The following is a 15994-nucleotide window of genomic DNA, read 5'->3' as shown; positions in this document are numbered from 1 at the left end:
CGGGGACGGATGACTATCCCTGCAGCAGAGCGACCAGATTCGACAACGTGGGATATTTGTTGCTCTACACATATCCGGAGGTATGGTCGAAAATCTCCTCAATGTGATTCTCTAAAAGGAAGTCGAGTATATATGCATTGGAAGCCACGCGTAACCCTGTCCACTCGAGCCCCTATCCACACAACTACTCCAAAACACCAGGCTGCTCACTCCCCTCAAACACCCTCTGCGCCTCCGGTACAACCCCACTGCACTCCACCATCCCATTCATAACATTCACTCCCAACATGCTCATGCGCGTATAGCTCTGCGCATAATCCTCATTCCAATGGTCCTGCCCATCACTAAACGTAAAACTGCTCCACTCGCTACTCATCTTCGGATGCACACTCAACACCTCGTCGCTATGAAACCTCGTCACCCCATCCGGCGCCTGAGCCGCGAGCGTCTCGCCATAATACCGCACGTCCCAGACCCCCGGCGTGCTATCCTGTCCCTGGCCCGCGTGCGAGGCGTCCACGAGAAGCTGCGTTGACGTCGTGTGCGCGCCCAGCAGCGCGGCAAGGTCGTGCGGCACAATCGTTTTGTTGGCGAATAGCTCGATCAGCGAGTCGGCGGACGCATGCACGTCGGGCAGCAGGCCGTCTGCCGCAGGCGTGCTGCTGTCCTGTCTGCCCACGAAGAACCGGAGGCGTGGGCCGAGCGGACATGTCACGGCGGCGTGGATGGCGCCGAATTGGATTAGGTCGGCCATGCCGACGCCAAACTCGGCTTTCCACGCGGCCATTTGGGCGCCGATGCGTTGCAGGCCGTTGTTCTCGGGTCGGCTGAGTTCGGTGCCGGAGAGCACGATGCTGCCGTCTGCGCCGCCGTAGTCTTGGCCTGCGAGGGCTCCGGTCTGAGACCAGGTTGCTGCGTCGTGGAAGCCGAGTCGGATGGCGGCGCGGGCAAGGGCGTTGCAGCGGCCGGTTGGGCCGGTGAAGGCGGTTGTCATGGCGGTGGAGATATATGACCAGACGCAGCAGGTGTCTTGCTGGCAGGCTGGAGAGTCGAGGGCGCCGGGAGGGGTGTAGAGGGGGACGGTGGACTGGCCGGAGGTTGTTTTCAGGAGAATTCCGGCAATGGCGTTGCCGGTTTCGGTGCGCGCACCGTCCCGGAGGAGGTCGCCAATAAGGACGGGGGTGCCGTCGTCATCGTTAGGATCGTCGTCTTCGTTGTGAGTTGGGTCTTCTTCTTCTTCCTCTTCCTCTTCTCCGTTTTCGTCATCGTCGGCTTGCGGGTTTCGTTTGCGTACCATGTGCCGAACACGCATGTTCGGGCGGGTCAACATGGTCCTACTCTTCTCTAGTTCTATGAGGCGTCTGGTAAGATCGCTGGCGGAACTTGCCATTGCCGGCCAGGCATAAACGAATGGAAAGAAAGTGACAAAAGCCGAAAAGAGGACGACCTTGGAGAAATGCATGATTCAAAAAACGTATGAACAAGAAGAAGACTTCGAATAGAATGAATGTTTATGCCAAAAAGTGAAGGACCAATTACTCTGGCACACGGACGATACAAAAGTGAACATCGTGGGACTTTATACGATAAGTAAGATATGGAAGTCTCTCAAAATATGTGGCGCCGTATAGGGATCAGACCCAACACGGAGAACCCGATCAGACGAGCCCGTAGCAGGGTTAGCTAAAGGCTTCCCTAAAGCCTGCTACATAATGTCTATCATGCACATGTGGACATGAACACTTCGAAGAATAATGTGAGACAGATCTAGGCAGCCAACATCCGCCAGGCTTCGCGCCAAGATATTGAATCGATGCCACAGGGGGTGGTATAGCTGAAATTAAGCACCATTGACACTAGAAGTCATGGAAAGGGTATGGTTCTAGCCCTGCATCTGCCGAGAAGAAGGTGTGGGTATTGAAATACGGGTTGGGATGATGCCAAGTGGTATGTTCAGGGGATATCCGGAGCTGTAGTGCATATTAGTTGGGAAAAACACATATTCAGAGAAGCGTACTCGGTAGTGGGTCAGTCAGATAATATCGTGTTGGATCCGGATTCGTACGGTCAAGGCTGAGACGATAAACAAGAAATATGTGGCTCGATACCAGCCGAAGACAGTACAGTTAACCTTTCTGTTCTGACGGATGCCCGTAGTAAGCTGCAAATGTCTGTAACAGCTAGACCGATGCGTTTCTCGTATATCGCCTCCAGGGTGGTTGTGACCATTTGCCTTGTAGGCAAGCCCAGTAATGGTTACCGAATATGGTCGGCGGTATGTAAGTTGCGCCTGTCTCAAGTGTCTTTGTAAGCTCAATCCACACGCCACAGTATCAAGCAATATAGCTCTATGGCATCAAACATGAGGATCATCACGGTAGGTGGTGCATCTATTCAAGTAGCCTCTTGGTCTAAGTCCTCTTTGACAGAGACGTCTACGACGTAGCACCGCAACGTAGCAATATACTGATATTCGACTTATTCGGTCGTATCGCAGAATACTTGAACGCCAGACTCAGATAAGATGGAATACATGGTTAGATGCCTGTCACTTGGCAGCATGGTGTGTGATCCATCGGCTCTAGCTTCTATACATAGATGCCGCTCTGGGAGGTCAGTTAAGGATCTAGAACACGATGAACTTCGTCAAAGGTCGACAAACATGCAAAACTATCGAGGAACGGTCAAATAAAATGGCCATGTGGCCAGGTATCTGACGGTCTGAACACTGCCTCCTTAGAAAGACTCGTATTGACGTCGAATCAGAAGTCTTCCATCATTGGCTCGAAAGGCTTGCCAAGAACCATATATGCTAGCAAAGTTTCCAAGAGGACGGAGCAGACATACCGTTATAATTGTAATGGTTGTGCTCGAAGTCGAGTGTAGCTGGTGAGTCTGAAGTGAACGTCTGGATGTTACATACGTCCAAACGCCAAGCTTGTTGCATTGTCGCTTATTCGCGCCCAATGAGATAGCTTGGAATGATGGTGGCATAATCAAGCCTAATCTAATATTGGACAACTTTTTGTGCAAGCTTGTCATAGAAAGGAGCTTCTATATCTACGGCCCCAGAGTACTGCCAGGGGATATCATCTAAGCCAGTATATGCTACAAATAATGAATGGCTACTATAACTGTATGTGTAGTCATTGGGCACCATAAACTCCAATCGCGCCGCCCGATGCTACTTCTCTGTCGTGTATTCTGAGATAACCGAGAGACTTCTCAATCTTTCGAATGACTCCTGTATAATGGGCGCATTTGTTCTAGACTATTTCGACGGCCCCAGTTCTTCGGCTGCCTCTTCAAGAACGCGCCAACTGAGCCAAGATAGCCTTCATGTCGCAAAAAGTATGCTTGTTTGGTACCTTTGGACCAGAAATCGATTGCATACGAAAGAGTGTTCATGGTCTGTGCATATCCGCCGATGAATGAGCCACCGAAATAAATCCGCTCAAGGTTGTGCTTCTCTGCGTGAAGGTAGGCGATTTGACCAATATTGTTACTGAAGTCCATTAGTTTCTAGTGGTAGTGGACGGATAAGTGGGACAATGAGACATACCTGACTGCATAAAGCAGACTTCTGCTAACATCCTCTGGTTTGAACGAGCGACTTTCTCTCCGGTGCAAAACCCCGTCTAACAAATCGTTATGCTCCTCGTCACCATTTGCGAGACCCCCGTTGTCTTCTGCTTCTCTCTCCGCTTCTCTTTTCATTTTATAAACTTTGCCAAAGCTGCTAGCAATGTGCGTGCTCTTCAGACCAATTTTGCCGTAGTTCATGCCGTAGATATCGCCAACAAGCATATCGACAGCAGTGTTGTCGCCATTTTCAGCCAATGCCAACATCTCGCCAAAGTTGCGCGCGCCGGTCAACAAGGACAGTAGGCCCCATAGTGTCCCGCCTCCTAGAGATGTGCCACCTACACGCTCGTATTGCCGTGGACCAGAAACCTTGACCATTGAAACACCGGAACCAATGTTGACAAGAAGGTAGGGATAAATATCCGCCTTTGGCTCGACAAACTGCATGGGATCATCGTCGCTATGAGTGAAGACCTCATTCGGGATTTCGGTGATGAAGAAGTCCAGTCCGATGATCAAGCATTCCATCTCATCTTCTCGCTGCACTTCCACGTCCAGAGCTTGTCGTATCTTGTCATAGAACTTGAAAGCACCACCACCAGTTGCCATAACGCAGAGGTCGTCCTTCTTTCCAGTCACAGCTTGATGTTGTTCTTGAAGTGTGCGCATATAGTCTATGCAGTCGTCTATGCGATCGGTTTCGAATTTGAGGAAGGAGAGGCGTCCGCCAAGTTCTTCATGGGGTTCATGGGAGAAGTATACGAGCTTTGCAAGTGAGCCGCCGATCTACAAGCCAGGTCAGCCATATGCCCTGTCTGCATGCGCAAGATCATGCGTGAGGGTTGTACAGGGGGCGTTCGTACATCGACAGCGATATGGCTCACACCTCCTAAGTGATTGGGCAATCTGATGTCTTTGGTCTCTACTTCCATCGCGCTGCCTTCCTCGCTGCTTGCGCTTGGAGTCCCTGAGCCTTCGTCATCGACAATGTATGCGCCTTTTAAATTGATCCGGATCTGGCCTGGTCGTATCATCTTTTCCTCGACATCACCGACCATGGTGGGTCTTCGTTCACTTTTTGGTCGATCTTTCTGGCCGGAGAAGGAATACGAGCGCTGAAAGTCGGTCGGTCTTGGAGGACTGGGTTGTAAGCTCATCTCAGCGACATTGAATTCAACTTTCGTGTCTTTGGAGGAGTGTGGGACCTGCGCGGCGGCGATGCCGTCTAGTGCCGGACGGGTCATGGCGGGGATTCAAGCTTGGGCACGCGAGCAAACAAGCTGTGATCTTTGGAAGATGAAAAGTGAAATGTTAGAGGATGTTGAGAGATGGAGACCGAGGGCGGCGCCATTGCGATTGGTTTTGTTGACGCGTACTGAGAAAAGCGCAGAACATTTGAGTATACTGATTCCATGTTCCACATCCCCGAACTCGAGCGCCGAAGATGAGCGAGGTTGTTGTCGCGTTTGGAGCTCGGCTCTTCCCCCTTCGGTGCAAGCTTCCAGGGGTGCTCCGGCCCGCCCTGCATTATGCCCGAAGTTTATATTCTACTCCTAGAGTGCTTCTATTCAACAGTAATCATTCTGAATACAAATCGGCTTTAATACAGACAGCCAGCGATGAATGTGCAGTGAAGCCGTAGACACACATAGACGCGTAAGCATCTTACGAAATGCCGGAGACATTTTATTGTGTCGTACGATAGATATATCGCGCTTCAAGCAAGCCTAGTGCTGACAACCCTATCCGTGACGCCAATTCACAATCTACTGCGTTCGGTGTTTGTCTACGTGGATAATGACTGAACTGCTTTCTTCAGTTCACACACATTCATGAAGGTGTAGTAACGAAAATCTTATACTCCAATGTCGGATACTTTAGGTCTATCTGTTCCTACCATTTCTTCGATCGACTCCTCTCGGCATTCAGTTTGACTCACTTGCGGGTATGACTGTTTGAGAGTGGACGCGAGGGTCTGATTGCCGCGCCATTTGTCTCAATGAAATCAAAGCAGTATTTCGTTGCGGTCTCGCACAGATGAGACAAATTGAGTGCACGAAGCAGAGGAGTTAAACAAAGCGATTAGAGGAAAACGACCTCAGGACAAATAGCATGACGAATTTCTAATTTTGCAATGATAGTCACGAGTGGAACAGAGGAGGCCAGGAATCCTAGAACAAACACTTACGAGCATCCTGGCTTCCATCATGACTTAACTGACAAGTGGACATCATACGACATGGCTGTAGCCAACATTATCGCATCTGATGAAGCAGATGGCTATATGTTCCATTCTTAGGTTCTTCGTACTGCTCGAACACATAAGCAGATTCTAAAGATGCTTAATTACATGTTGGCACTTCAACCTGCTTACGTCTTCTCGTGATCTGTACGCGTATTGCGACGAGGCGCTAGCCTGGGACCAAGGGACCACATGGAAGTTGCACTTGAGTACCTTGTTGTGGTTGTGTCCGCACATATAAATGGTAGTGGCCCCACCTCACAACGTCCACTGTCGTATGTTTCCTTGTTTTGCTTTGAAGTCTCAATCAAATCTACGGTCAGCAGGACCCTCTGTGACTGTCATTCTTCGACCGGATCTTGATCACCTCATCCTACCACATAGTCCCAACTCTCACAGACACAAGGCTATAATATGATTTAGAGCCCTGTTTTCGCAGGCACCAGATATAGCCCGCGTCGATGCCTTCCTCAGCTCCGGCTAGTCTGAGGCATGGCGATTTTCGACAGTGGCTTATGCTATGAAGCATCTCAAGAAGATGGTGTCGAAACTGGACGCGATACTCAACAGCTGAGAGCTCGCTTGCCCCTGTACTTGGCTAGTGCTAAAGGTGGGACTGGACCCTACCTGCAGCCGACTCTCACAGCCACGCGCCGTGGCTACTGGGACATGGAACACGGTGACATCCGTCGTTAAATTGTTATGGCTTCTTCTTCAGAGTCAATGTATGAAAGAGCATTTGGATGCGGAGAGACCAATGCGTTGCAAGCCATGATGGACATGAAGACAGAGTATACCGGAACACCGAGTTTGGGGTGTATGTTCACTGGGTGGCATACTAGAGCTTTAGCAGCCCAGGGGTCTAACGTATAAGATATGATAGGACTACCGCGATTACTACTTTGAGGAACGAAACCCTGAAGCTGTCAGTTCCCGGCGTCTTCTATTTCGGCATCATCAGAGGCTATCACTATGGAGGAGTGTCAAGCGTTTCCGATCCCTGGCGCAGAGGGGATTCCGACATGATATAGGAACGGGCATTTTTTTGGTTGCACAAAGATACCCAATTACTTCCTCGGACGTTAAATAGTGCATTGGCATCCAGTCCATCTGGAAGACTGGAACAACGCAAATGACTACGGTTGGAGCTCGCACTGCCGAACACGAGACAATAGCTGCAGACGATTCTAGCTGCTATGAGGAGATGCAAGGAGAACGTCTAGCCAGATATGCAGGTAAGTTCTGCTTCATCCTCATGCGCCCACAACGATGGTCATTGGGCGCGTGCAAGACGACTTGTCCGTTTATCGACCCCAATTCTGCCTTGTGGCTCTCGCGGCGGCCGGCCTAGGAGGAATCTGACCAGATCTGACTAGCGTGTCTGATCCGCAGCAGTCAGCCAATCAGCGGGTCCGTAGCTGGCCCCTCCGCCACGCCAACTCCACTGTTAAGGGCAACGAGCTGAGGTCCAGCGTGCATAGATTGTGTGTTCCAGAGTCAGAATACGGGAGGGGAGCCAGACGGTGGTGGTGAAGCGCTCAACTTTTGGCCAATTGGGGCCGAACCGTGGGCCTTTCGCTCAGCCTTGTAATTTGTACCCGGTCCTAATATATAGGTCCTTATTCCCAACTTTACACGACTTTTGTTCTCTCCGATACTTTCAACCCTCAACTTCAGCCACGCCCACAGTACCAGATATACCGTTAATTTAACAAGACAACTTTTCGTTCACAATGGAGAAGCAAGGTACGCAATTCGCAAAATGGTTCGCGCTTCTTCGTTCGGCACAAGCTTATTGTTGGATCAGGAGCCACTTACCCTCAAGCCACTGAGATGCATTCTCAACAACCGCCCGTATATCACGACCCAAACAGCCCTCCTCCCCAAGGACAGCCGTATGCTCCTCCTCAGGGCTACCCAGCTCAGTCTCCCATGCAGCATCAACAGACTGGCCAGCCGCAGTACTTCCAACAACAGCCTCAACATACTGGCCAATATGCCGGCTCACCTCCAGCTGGTCAATTTGCTGGCTCGCCCGCTCCTCAAGCGCACACACCCGGCGCTCAATCCCAGATGATGCAAGGCACCGAGCAACGTCAATTCCAGAATGTAACCCCTATTGCCTCACTCGGACGTGGCCCTGCACCTGTAGATTGCCCTGCCTGTGGCCAGCGCGCCATGAGCAGCATCAACTATGAAGTTGGTAACTCCACACAGTAAGTTTAGACTTTCGTGCGCCACGCTTCGCCGCGGCATATTTGCTAACTATGCTTTAGCGCCTGGGCACTCGCTTTGTGCTGTCTCGTCTGTCTCGGCTGCATTCCCTACCTGATGAACTCGCTGAAAGATGTCCAACATAAGTGTGGACGCTGCGGCGTCTTGCTGGCCACCTGGCACAGGTCAGGTAGCACTGAGGTGCATATTCACAGCTAGTCATTGAATACGCGAGATGACTTTTGTCGTTCTTTAACTTGCATGTCTTTTGAATGATATTGGGCGGCTCCCAAGGGGACAGTCCCGTGTTGTAAACCAAAAGTCGAGTGCGGAGTCTTGCTGGCCACCTGGCGTAGATCAGGTAGCACAGAAGTGCACATTCATTCATCGACGTCTATTTCCCCATATTTACAGTTCGTTCATTGTATGCAATTTCTTTTGTTTGGCAGCTATGACGCGACATATAACCAGTTTGGCAGTTGGAGTTGGTTGGGAGAGAGACGTGGCATAGCAGAGATATCCCTGGCGCTTACAGCCGCTGAAAGAGAACAGGGTAGATGTTTTTAATAGACACATTTCTCAAGCATCTTTTCGTTAATCAACTCCAATGTAGCATACAATTTACGTAAATCAGCGCCAAAACCAGTGCTGAGTCAATGCGCGCCCAAGCACTCGTCTCGACTTTTGTCGATCTTCTGACTTTATTCTCGTGCTGTCTAGCTGCGCCACATCTTACCCAACATCCTGGAGTCATTATATTGGCTTGGATCATTAAGCCATGCATGCTAATCCGATCGCCTAGAATCGTGGGTCTTCTTCACGATCCGGGAGTTTCAGGCTCAGCTGTGCGCATGCATGCATGCTCAAGCATGGCCCAGGAACCTGGCCTTTTTCCCCCTGACGGCGCAGCAGCAGCCAGCAGCACGCAGGGCCTGGAACAGCGAACATCCATGCCCCAGCCACGCGCGATCGGGCGCTAATCTTACTACTTTATGTGTATTATTAGATCGCAGACTCTAATTATTTAGGTACAAGCTCGAGACTCGAAAGGGGGGGGGCATTTGGTCTTGGCGCTAGAATACAGTACAGGTTAAACGTGGATTTCCTACTGCTGCTCATCTCGTGTGTGGTGCAGTGCTCTCTCAATACTGCTTCTTAGTCATGGCCCTTTCATACTGATGCGGCACATTGACTGCTTGGTGTTGTACTGTACATTCATTCTCGGGCACGGCAGATACAGTCATTGAGTACATACCTACTTAGCTCTACTAGCTCACTCACTCACTCCCTATGAGGACACTTGAATTCTCATTGCTTGATGTCAAGTATGAAGAGCTTCTGTTCATGACTGAGTCCGCCCCTCCCCCGTGCCTAAGCCAGGCTTTTGCCAGAGGCGATCAAATTCTCAGTACACACACAATAGTAGAGACTGAGGTTGTATGCTTGCCAACGAGAGCATAAGATACTTCATGTGAACCGGATTCCTTGCTACTGCAGGAACCAAGACGAGATCAAACAGTTCGTAGGAGACAAAGGAGTGCGGTGATCCGTGCTTCAGGTTTCTGTTTAATCCACGATTTCCTCATGAGCCACAGTTGCTCCCTATGTCAGATGTTCTCACCCCATCGCGCTGCAGACACACCTTTATCTCATCTTTACATGCCGGCCCATGCACTGTCACACCCCATCGATGGATCTCATTGATCCATTCCAACAAAACTTTTGTGTTATGAACACTTGCTTCGCAGTCTCCACCACGCAGCCGTTCCATCGTACACCCAGCCCAGTCTCCTCCCTCCGTAGTGGCAGGCCTAAGCACCCAGAGCGCATAGGTGCTACCGACGAATGTGAGGCCAAAGTGGCGGATCTCGGCGGCAGGAGTTGGCGTCCAGACGATGGACTTCTTTAGGGCGTGTGATTGTAGGGCGTTTCGGTGTAAGTGAAACCGATTGTAAACGGCAATTGACCCGGCAGCAGCGACCTGCTTAATTGCGACATCGTCAGGCTCGCCATCGCGCTTAAACTCAACCGTAAAGTATGGGCATGCAACGACTTTCTTCACATATGTAACGTCCTCCACCTGCGATCGCCAGTCCTCGTTGAAGCCCCGAAGCGATAACCAGTACGAGCAGTCCGGTCTGATATCCCAGCTCCAATCAGCCCCGTCTTCGATCATCTTCGGCGGTACGACCCAGTGATTGGAATGGTCAGGTGCAAGGAAGGGGTTAACTAGGCGTTGGATACGGAACAGGCCGTCTTCGGCGACATAGCCAGCGCGCCGTGGGCCTTTTAAAAGATTTTCTTTCGCAAAAGTCGCGTACTCATCCTCGCAGAGTTTCTGACGCATCATCTCTGTGTATTCGTTCGCGATCGCTTGGAGCTCCTCGTTGCTTGCGGCCATCCAGATGGTAATGTGGTTGAGGCTGTCTATTGTGGTATAGTCGTCTTGCTTCGTACCGAAATAGTCGAATGGACCCGATGTTGGGCGCTTAGAGCGGTCAATTTCGATCCCATGTCGCCGAAGCACTTCCTCTTCAAATCGAATGTTGCGAGGTCCGGTTGGTGCTTTTGACCTCGTCGAGCTCTTTGCAGTGATAGAGGACTCGGCGATCGATGCGATCTCTAAGGTAGTTGATGGAGGAGAATGAGGTATTTCCCTTACAACATTCCTCGTGCTCGGAGTGCCAGCTTTTCTGCCTCTCCTCCCTGGGTTTGTACCGATTGGTATAGAAGAGCTTGCGCTCATGCTGCGGACTGTGCTCCAGAGTTCTGTCGTAAATTTGGGATCGGTGGGCGGTGCAGGTTTCCAAGAAGCCGGGTTCTTCAGATTATTGCGCATCGGCTGGCAGAATTGATGAAGACAACTTGTGAGTTCTTTCAGCGGCTATCGACGAGATGCAGTATTTTGACGCCGTTCGAAGCGTGGCTGGATTGGGAAGCTACTAGTAGGGCATAATAGAGTAAGAACATGACAGTATGGTGAAGGAGAGTATGAGCGCGACATCGGGACTTCCGATCACCTTGGAATATGTTGCGGGGAACAACGCCCAGCAGAATTGAAGCCTTTCCTAAATGGGAAGTCCCATCAGCAGCACCACCTCTGCACGAGGAACACACAGTAGAAAAGCTCTTCGTCCCATAAACCTCTCCATGTCCCACCCCTCGCGCGTAGAATCTGCGGACATATACATCCCGATCCCCCCTCAACCTCTACAGTCCCATCCATGTCCGGAATACATGTCTGCCGTCCAACGTACGGCAGTGCTGCGCCGCAACCACCCACCGCAGCGCCCCTCGTTTCGTCAAATCAAAACAAACCTTCCCATGCCCAATCACCACTCCACCCCCCCGTCCCAGTATTTCTTAGTGTGGGATGAGTCGTACCCGGAGAAAATCATCACGAGCGCAAGCATGGAACGAGTATGTTCGATGCTAAATATGGAGCGCAGCACAGCAGGTTATCAATTGGCGATGCCGTAGTTCCGTAGCTAAAAGAAGGTTTTCCTTGATGAAGCGTGTGTGCGTGTGTATGTGCATGTATGTGTGCAGGGTTACCTGGCGAGCTCGTTGCGCGCGCGATAATGTGACACGGCTTTTCTGTTTGTTTGTGAGTATTGATGAGAGTGGCGGAGGGGATATGGGGTATGTTGAGAGAGACAGGGTTTAGAAGATTGATGGTATAGAAGAGGGCGTTTGTGCTGGTGATGAATGGGTGAGGAGAAGATATGTCGAGTTTATATATCATTGTCTCGCGCCGGATCTTTTGATATTCTGTATCATCCATCCATCTGCTTGAGAACGTCTATAACAAACACTCATCAAATACTGTCCCAAACACCATATCAGACTTCATTCACTTTATAATCCCCAGTCAAGCCTCGCTCATCTCAACAAACGCAACACCACCACCAACAACAATAACAACAATGCCCAGCTCAACTCTCATCCTCTCACTCCTCACCCTCCTCCCTCTCGCCCTAGCCACTCCTCTCGCGGCCCTCACCCCTCTCGCCCCCATCGACCCCCTTGACCCCTCTCACGCCGCCGACGTACACAGTCGCTCTAGCGTCCGGCCCTGCACCGTTGGCACGGCATTTGCGCCGGTACACGTCATACCCGTCACCGGCAGCGTCGTCGAGCTGCGATACCCCGGGCTGCCGGAGGGCGGACGCGTGTGCAAGGTGCTGCTCGACAAACTGCCCAGTGGAGTGTCTGCTGATGGGAGCTTTGCGTGTCGGCAGACGATACGGTTGGATTTGAAAGGTTCGGAGATGAATGGGGAGGATGTGATTGTGCGGGTCTGTGATAACTAGAAGGACTTGTGTGGGAGGGGTGGGGAGGGGGTTGTTACAAAGATTTAGACTGGTAGGATGAGGGGTGACGGATAGGGAGATATATAAAGTGGACTGTTGTATTTCTTACATACTTGCTTTCACCTCTGTACGGTAATGTTATATCCATGCCTATTCCTCAGGGTCTCTCCATCGTCCATCTATTTCGCCCTGTTAAGAAGGCATCTCACGGTCCAGATCTATGATTGTTGAACGCCGTATTTATATCCAAACCCAAAAGCGCCGTTCTCCGAACCGTATTGAGATGAATCAAATCGTACAATATAATTGGGTATTTCCCAGTGTTGAAACGCCGAGCCCTGCTATGCAAAGGTGGAAGGCATGTTGAATTCTTTTTTCGTATTATGTCGGCTGAGGAGCTTCCATGCCAGTGATCTCTTCGCCGCCGTCAACGGGCGCGCACGTGCAAAAGAGGTTGGTATCGCCGTATGCTACGGATGTGTTAGTGGCATGAGGAATGGAGGTTAGGGGAATGTGGGGCCTACCATCGTCTAAGCGCGCTACGGACGGCCAGAATTTCTTCTCTTTTAGATATGGTAGGGGATATGCGGCGGCTTCTCGATCATATGATCTGTTCCAATCGCTTTGGAGTAAGTCTCTCATGGTATGAGGGGCCATTTTGAGAACATTGATGTCTTTTGGTTGCTCTCCCTTTTCTACTGCCTCAATCTCCTTACGGATGGAGATCAGTGCATCACAGAAGCGGTCAAGCTCTGCCTTGCTCTCGGACTCGGTAGGCTCGATCATGAGTGTGTTTGCAACAGGCCACGACATGGTCGGTGCGTGGAAACCATAGTCTTGCAAGCGTTTGGCGATGTCGATAGCCTCGATGCCAGCGGATTCCTTGAACTTACGCACGTCCAAGATGAACTCGTGCGCGCATCGTCCTTCTTGGTTAGTGTAAAGGATTGGGTAGTAGGGCTTAAGTCGAGACAAAATGTAGTTGGCATTCAACAGGGTTATCTTCGTAGCGTGGGTCAAGCCAACTCCACCCATCATCTTGATATACGCCCAGCTGATAGGGAGAATGCTGGCACTTCCCCATGGCGCACCACTGATTGGTGCGATGGCCTTCTCGCCACCAGTCTTGACGAGAGGATGGCCGGGCAGGAACGGTGCAAGATGGTTTTTGACACCAACTGGGCCGACACCTGGACCACCACCGCCGTGAGGGATACAAAAGGTCTTGTGCAAGTTAAGGTGGCAGACATCAGCACCAATCTCACCTGGAGAGCAGAGTCCAATCTGAGCGTTCATGTTCGCTCCGTCCATGTAGACCTGCCCTCCGTATTGGTGCACCATCTCGCAGACCTCTTTGATCTTCGGCTCGAACACACCGAAAGTGCTGGGATATGTAACCATGATTGCGCCGAGCTCTTCGCTGTGCTTCTTGCACTTTGCCTCCAGGTCAGCCATATCCAGATTACCGGTCACGGGATCACACTTCAGTGGCACCACTCTCATACCGCACATGGTTGCACTGGCTGGGTTGGTTCCGTGTGCGGATATGGGAATAAGACAGATGTCGCGCTTCTTTCCAGGTTGCTGCTCGAGGTACTTGCGAATGAGACGTAGTCCGAGGAATTCTCCTTGGGCTCCTGAATTTGGCTGCAGCGATACAGCGTCGAAGCCGGTAATGTGTGCCAGATCTGCCTCTAGCTCTTCAATCAACTTCTTATAGCCTTGAGCCTGCTCGACTGGAGCGAACGGGTGGATTGAGGAGAATCCTGGCAGACTAACAGGTGCCATCTCTGTAGACGCGTTCAGCTTCATTGTACAGGAGCCTAGTGGAATCATAGAGTGAACGAGAGACAAGTCCTTGGATTGCAGGTGATGAATGTAACGAAGGAGTTCCGTCTCCGAGTGATGGCTGTTGAACACTGGGTGCGTCAAGTATTCGGACGTTCGTTGAAAATGCTTGGGTACTTCGGAAGCAAATGATTTTACACCACTCTGCTCGCCTACGTCTTTTCCGGTTATCGTTTTTAGAAGGTGCTGTACGGTCTGGTATGTGACGGCCTCGTCTACAGTAATCCCAAGGTGGCTCTCGTCGAAAGTGCGTACATTGTATCTAGCCTTGTTCAACCTCTGCAAAACGTCCTTGGTCTGGCTTCCACTCTCAAAAACAACGGTGTCGAATGCCACGGGCTTGTTGTCCAATTGTCCGCGCCTGCCAGTCTTGAATCCAGCCCCAATGAGACCTTCCTGAAGAAGCCTTGCTAAAGACCGTACGCGTTCAGCAATGGCTCGTAGTCCCTTCGGACCATGGTAGATTGCGTAGAAAGCATTCATATTAGCCAGTAGTGCCTGGGCGGTACATATGTTACTCGTGGCTTTTTCTCTTCGGATGTGCTGCTCTCGTGTCTGAAGAGCAAGACGCACAGCGCTGTTACCAAGTCTGTCCTTTGACAGGCCAACAAGTCGACCAGGAATTTTTCTCTTGTTCTTCTCATTACAGGCAAAGAATGCTGCGTGCGGCCCGCCATATCCTAGGGGCACCCCAAAACGCTGCGCATTACCGAAGGCGACATCCGCTCCAAATTCGCCAGGAGGTGTGAGCATAGTCAAAGCCAACAAATCCGTTCCTACACAGAACGTTCCGTCCAGCTTGTGCACCTTATCGGCGATGTTCTTAAAGTCATCTACACCACCTTCAGTATCCGGATACTGCGCCATGACACCAATAAGATCCTCGCCAATATCGTCTATGCTCTTGCCGCCATTCTCAAGGATGTCACCGACCTTGATCGTGATTCCAAAGCCCTCAGCGCGAGATTCAAGCACGGCAATGGTTTGCGGGTGGCACCGATGCGAGACGAAGAATACCTTTGTAGGCCTCCTCTGCCTCTTCGGGGGCAGAGAGTTCACCGCAAGCGTCATAGCCTCAGCTGCAGCAGTGGGCTCATCTAGGACTGACGCATTCGAGATTGCAAGTCCCGTCAAATCAGATACCATGGTCTGGAAATTTAGGAGGGATTCCAAGCGGCCCTGGCTGATCTCGGGCTGGTATGGGGTATAGCTCGTATACCAACCAGGTCCCTCCAGTACGTTTCTCTTGATGACCTCCGGAACAATGGTTCCTGCATAGCCACACCCTATCAGGCTGCGAAATACCTGGTTTTCGTTCGCCAAATCTATCAGCACGTTCTTTGCGCTCTCCTCGGTCAACGGAGCTGGCAGTGCGTCTTTACCCGAGGTTCCAACTTCTATATTCCTAGACGAGAGTACACTTGGTGGTATGACCTGCTTGATGAACTCGTCTAGCGACTCGACTGGAGGGTCTAGAGCTCTGAGCATTTTCTGCTCGGACTCGGAGGACGGACCGACATGTCGGCGGGCGAATGTGTCGAGGGTGTGTTTTGTAGCTTGGACTACATCTGCAGATTCGTTGGTCGGCTTCTCTGCGCTTGAATAGAAGGTCCTCTTGTATATGCTTTGGCTTCGCGTCGCAACCAGACATTTGCTACCTGACAGCCGCCATGTGGCAATCGGCGTAGTACGCGCCGACAGGACGCGCCTGGACGCAATTGATCGACACGAGGAGAGCATCTTGAGTCGGCTTTCTCTCTGTTGCTGGAGCTATAGAGCTCACTGGGTCCTT

General features: G+C 51.2%; 6 protein-coding genes across 6 annotated transcripts; 2 read left to right on the top strand and 4 right to left on the bottom strand.

Annotated features, from left to right (window-relative positions):
• Positions 1 to 73: 73 nt before the first annotated feature.
• Positions 74 to 1747, bottom strand: EJ05DRAFT_473548 (heme peroxidase). Its single transcript, XM_033743425.1, has one exon. The coding sequence runs from the start codon at positions 1460 to 1462 to the stop codon at positions 185 to 187; it is 1278 nt and encodes a 425-aa protein (XP_033603431.1). The 5' UTR covers positions 1463 to 1747; the 3' UTR covers positions 74 to 184.
• Positions 1748 to 2987: 1240 nt separating this feature from the next.
• EJ05DRAFT_473546 (pantothenate kinase-like protein) lies at positions 2988 to 5203 on the bottom strand. The gene is made up of 3 exons (XM_033743424.1): positions 4449 to 5203; positions 3563 to 4371; positions 2988 to 3505 (listed from the first exon to the last, which is right to left on the bottom strand). The coding sequence occupies exons 1-3, from the start codon at positions 4827 to 4829 to the stop codon at positions 3226 to 3228; spliced, it is 1470 nt and encodes a 489-aa protein (XP_033603430.1). The 5' UTR covers positions 4830 to 5203; the 3' UTR covers positions 2988 to 3225.
• Positions 5204 to 7209: 2006 nt separating this feature from the next.
• EJ05DRAFT_248408 (uncharacterized protein) lies at positions 7210 to 8355 on the top strand. Its single transcript, XM_033740140.1, has 3 exons — positions 7210 to 7573; positions 7635 to 8043; positions 8104 to 8355. Exons 1-3 carry the CDS (start codon positions 7561 to 7563, stop codon positions 8258 to 8260), a joined length of 579 nt encoding a protein of 192 aa, XP_033603429.1. The 5' UTR covers positions 7210 to 7560; the 3' UTR covers positions 8261 to 8355.
• Positions 8356 to 9562: 1207 nt separating this feature from the next.
• Positions 9563 to 10996, bottom strand: EJ05DRAFT_248315 (uncharacterized protein). The gene has a single exon (XM_033740139.1). It carries the CDS (start codon positions 10878 to 10880, stop codon positions 9624 to 9626), a length of 1257 nt encoding a protein of 418 aa, XP_033603428.1. The 5' UTR covers positions 10881 to 10996; the 3' UTR covers positions 9563 to 9623.
• A 971-nt stretch (positions 10997 to 11967) lies between these two features.
• Positions 11968 to 12354, top strand: EJ05DRAFT_483402 (uncharacterized protein; the record flags this gene model as incomplete). Its single annotated transcript, XM_033745249.1, has 1 exon — positions 11968 to 12354. One exon carries the CDS (start codon positions 11968 to 11970, stop codon positions 12352 to 12354), a length of 387 nt encoding a protein of 128 aa, XP_033603427.1.
• Positions 12355 to 12735: 381 nt separating this feature from the next.
• EJ05DRAFT_435174 (glycine dehydrogenase-like protein) lies at positions 12736 to 15942 on the bottom strand (the record flags this gene model as incomplete). Its single annotated transcript, XM_033741685.1, has 2 exons — positions 12736 to 12824; positions 12879 to 15942. 2 exons carry the CDS (start codon positions 15940 to 15942, stop codon positions 12736 to 12738), a joined length of 3153 nt encoding a protein of 1050 aa, XP_033603426.1.
• Positions 15943 to 15994: the final 52 nt, after the last annotated feature.

Source organism: Pseudovirgaria hyperparasitica (assembly GCF_010093815.1).
Source record: "Pseudovirgaria hyperparasitica strain CBS 121739 unplaced genomic scaffold EJ05scaffold_3, whole genome shotgun sequence".
NCBI lineage: Eukaryota > Fungi > Ascomycota > Dothideomycetes > Acrospermales > Acrospermaceae > Pseudovirgaria > Pseudovirgaria hyperparasitica.
Note: the sequence above shows the minus strand (reverse complement) of the source record. Positions and strands in the feature narration are given on the sequence as shown.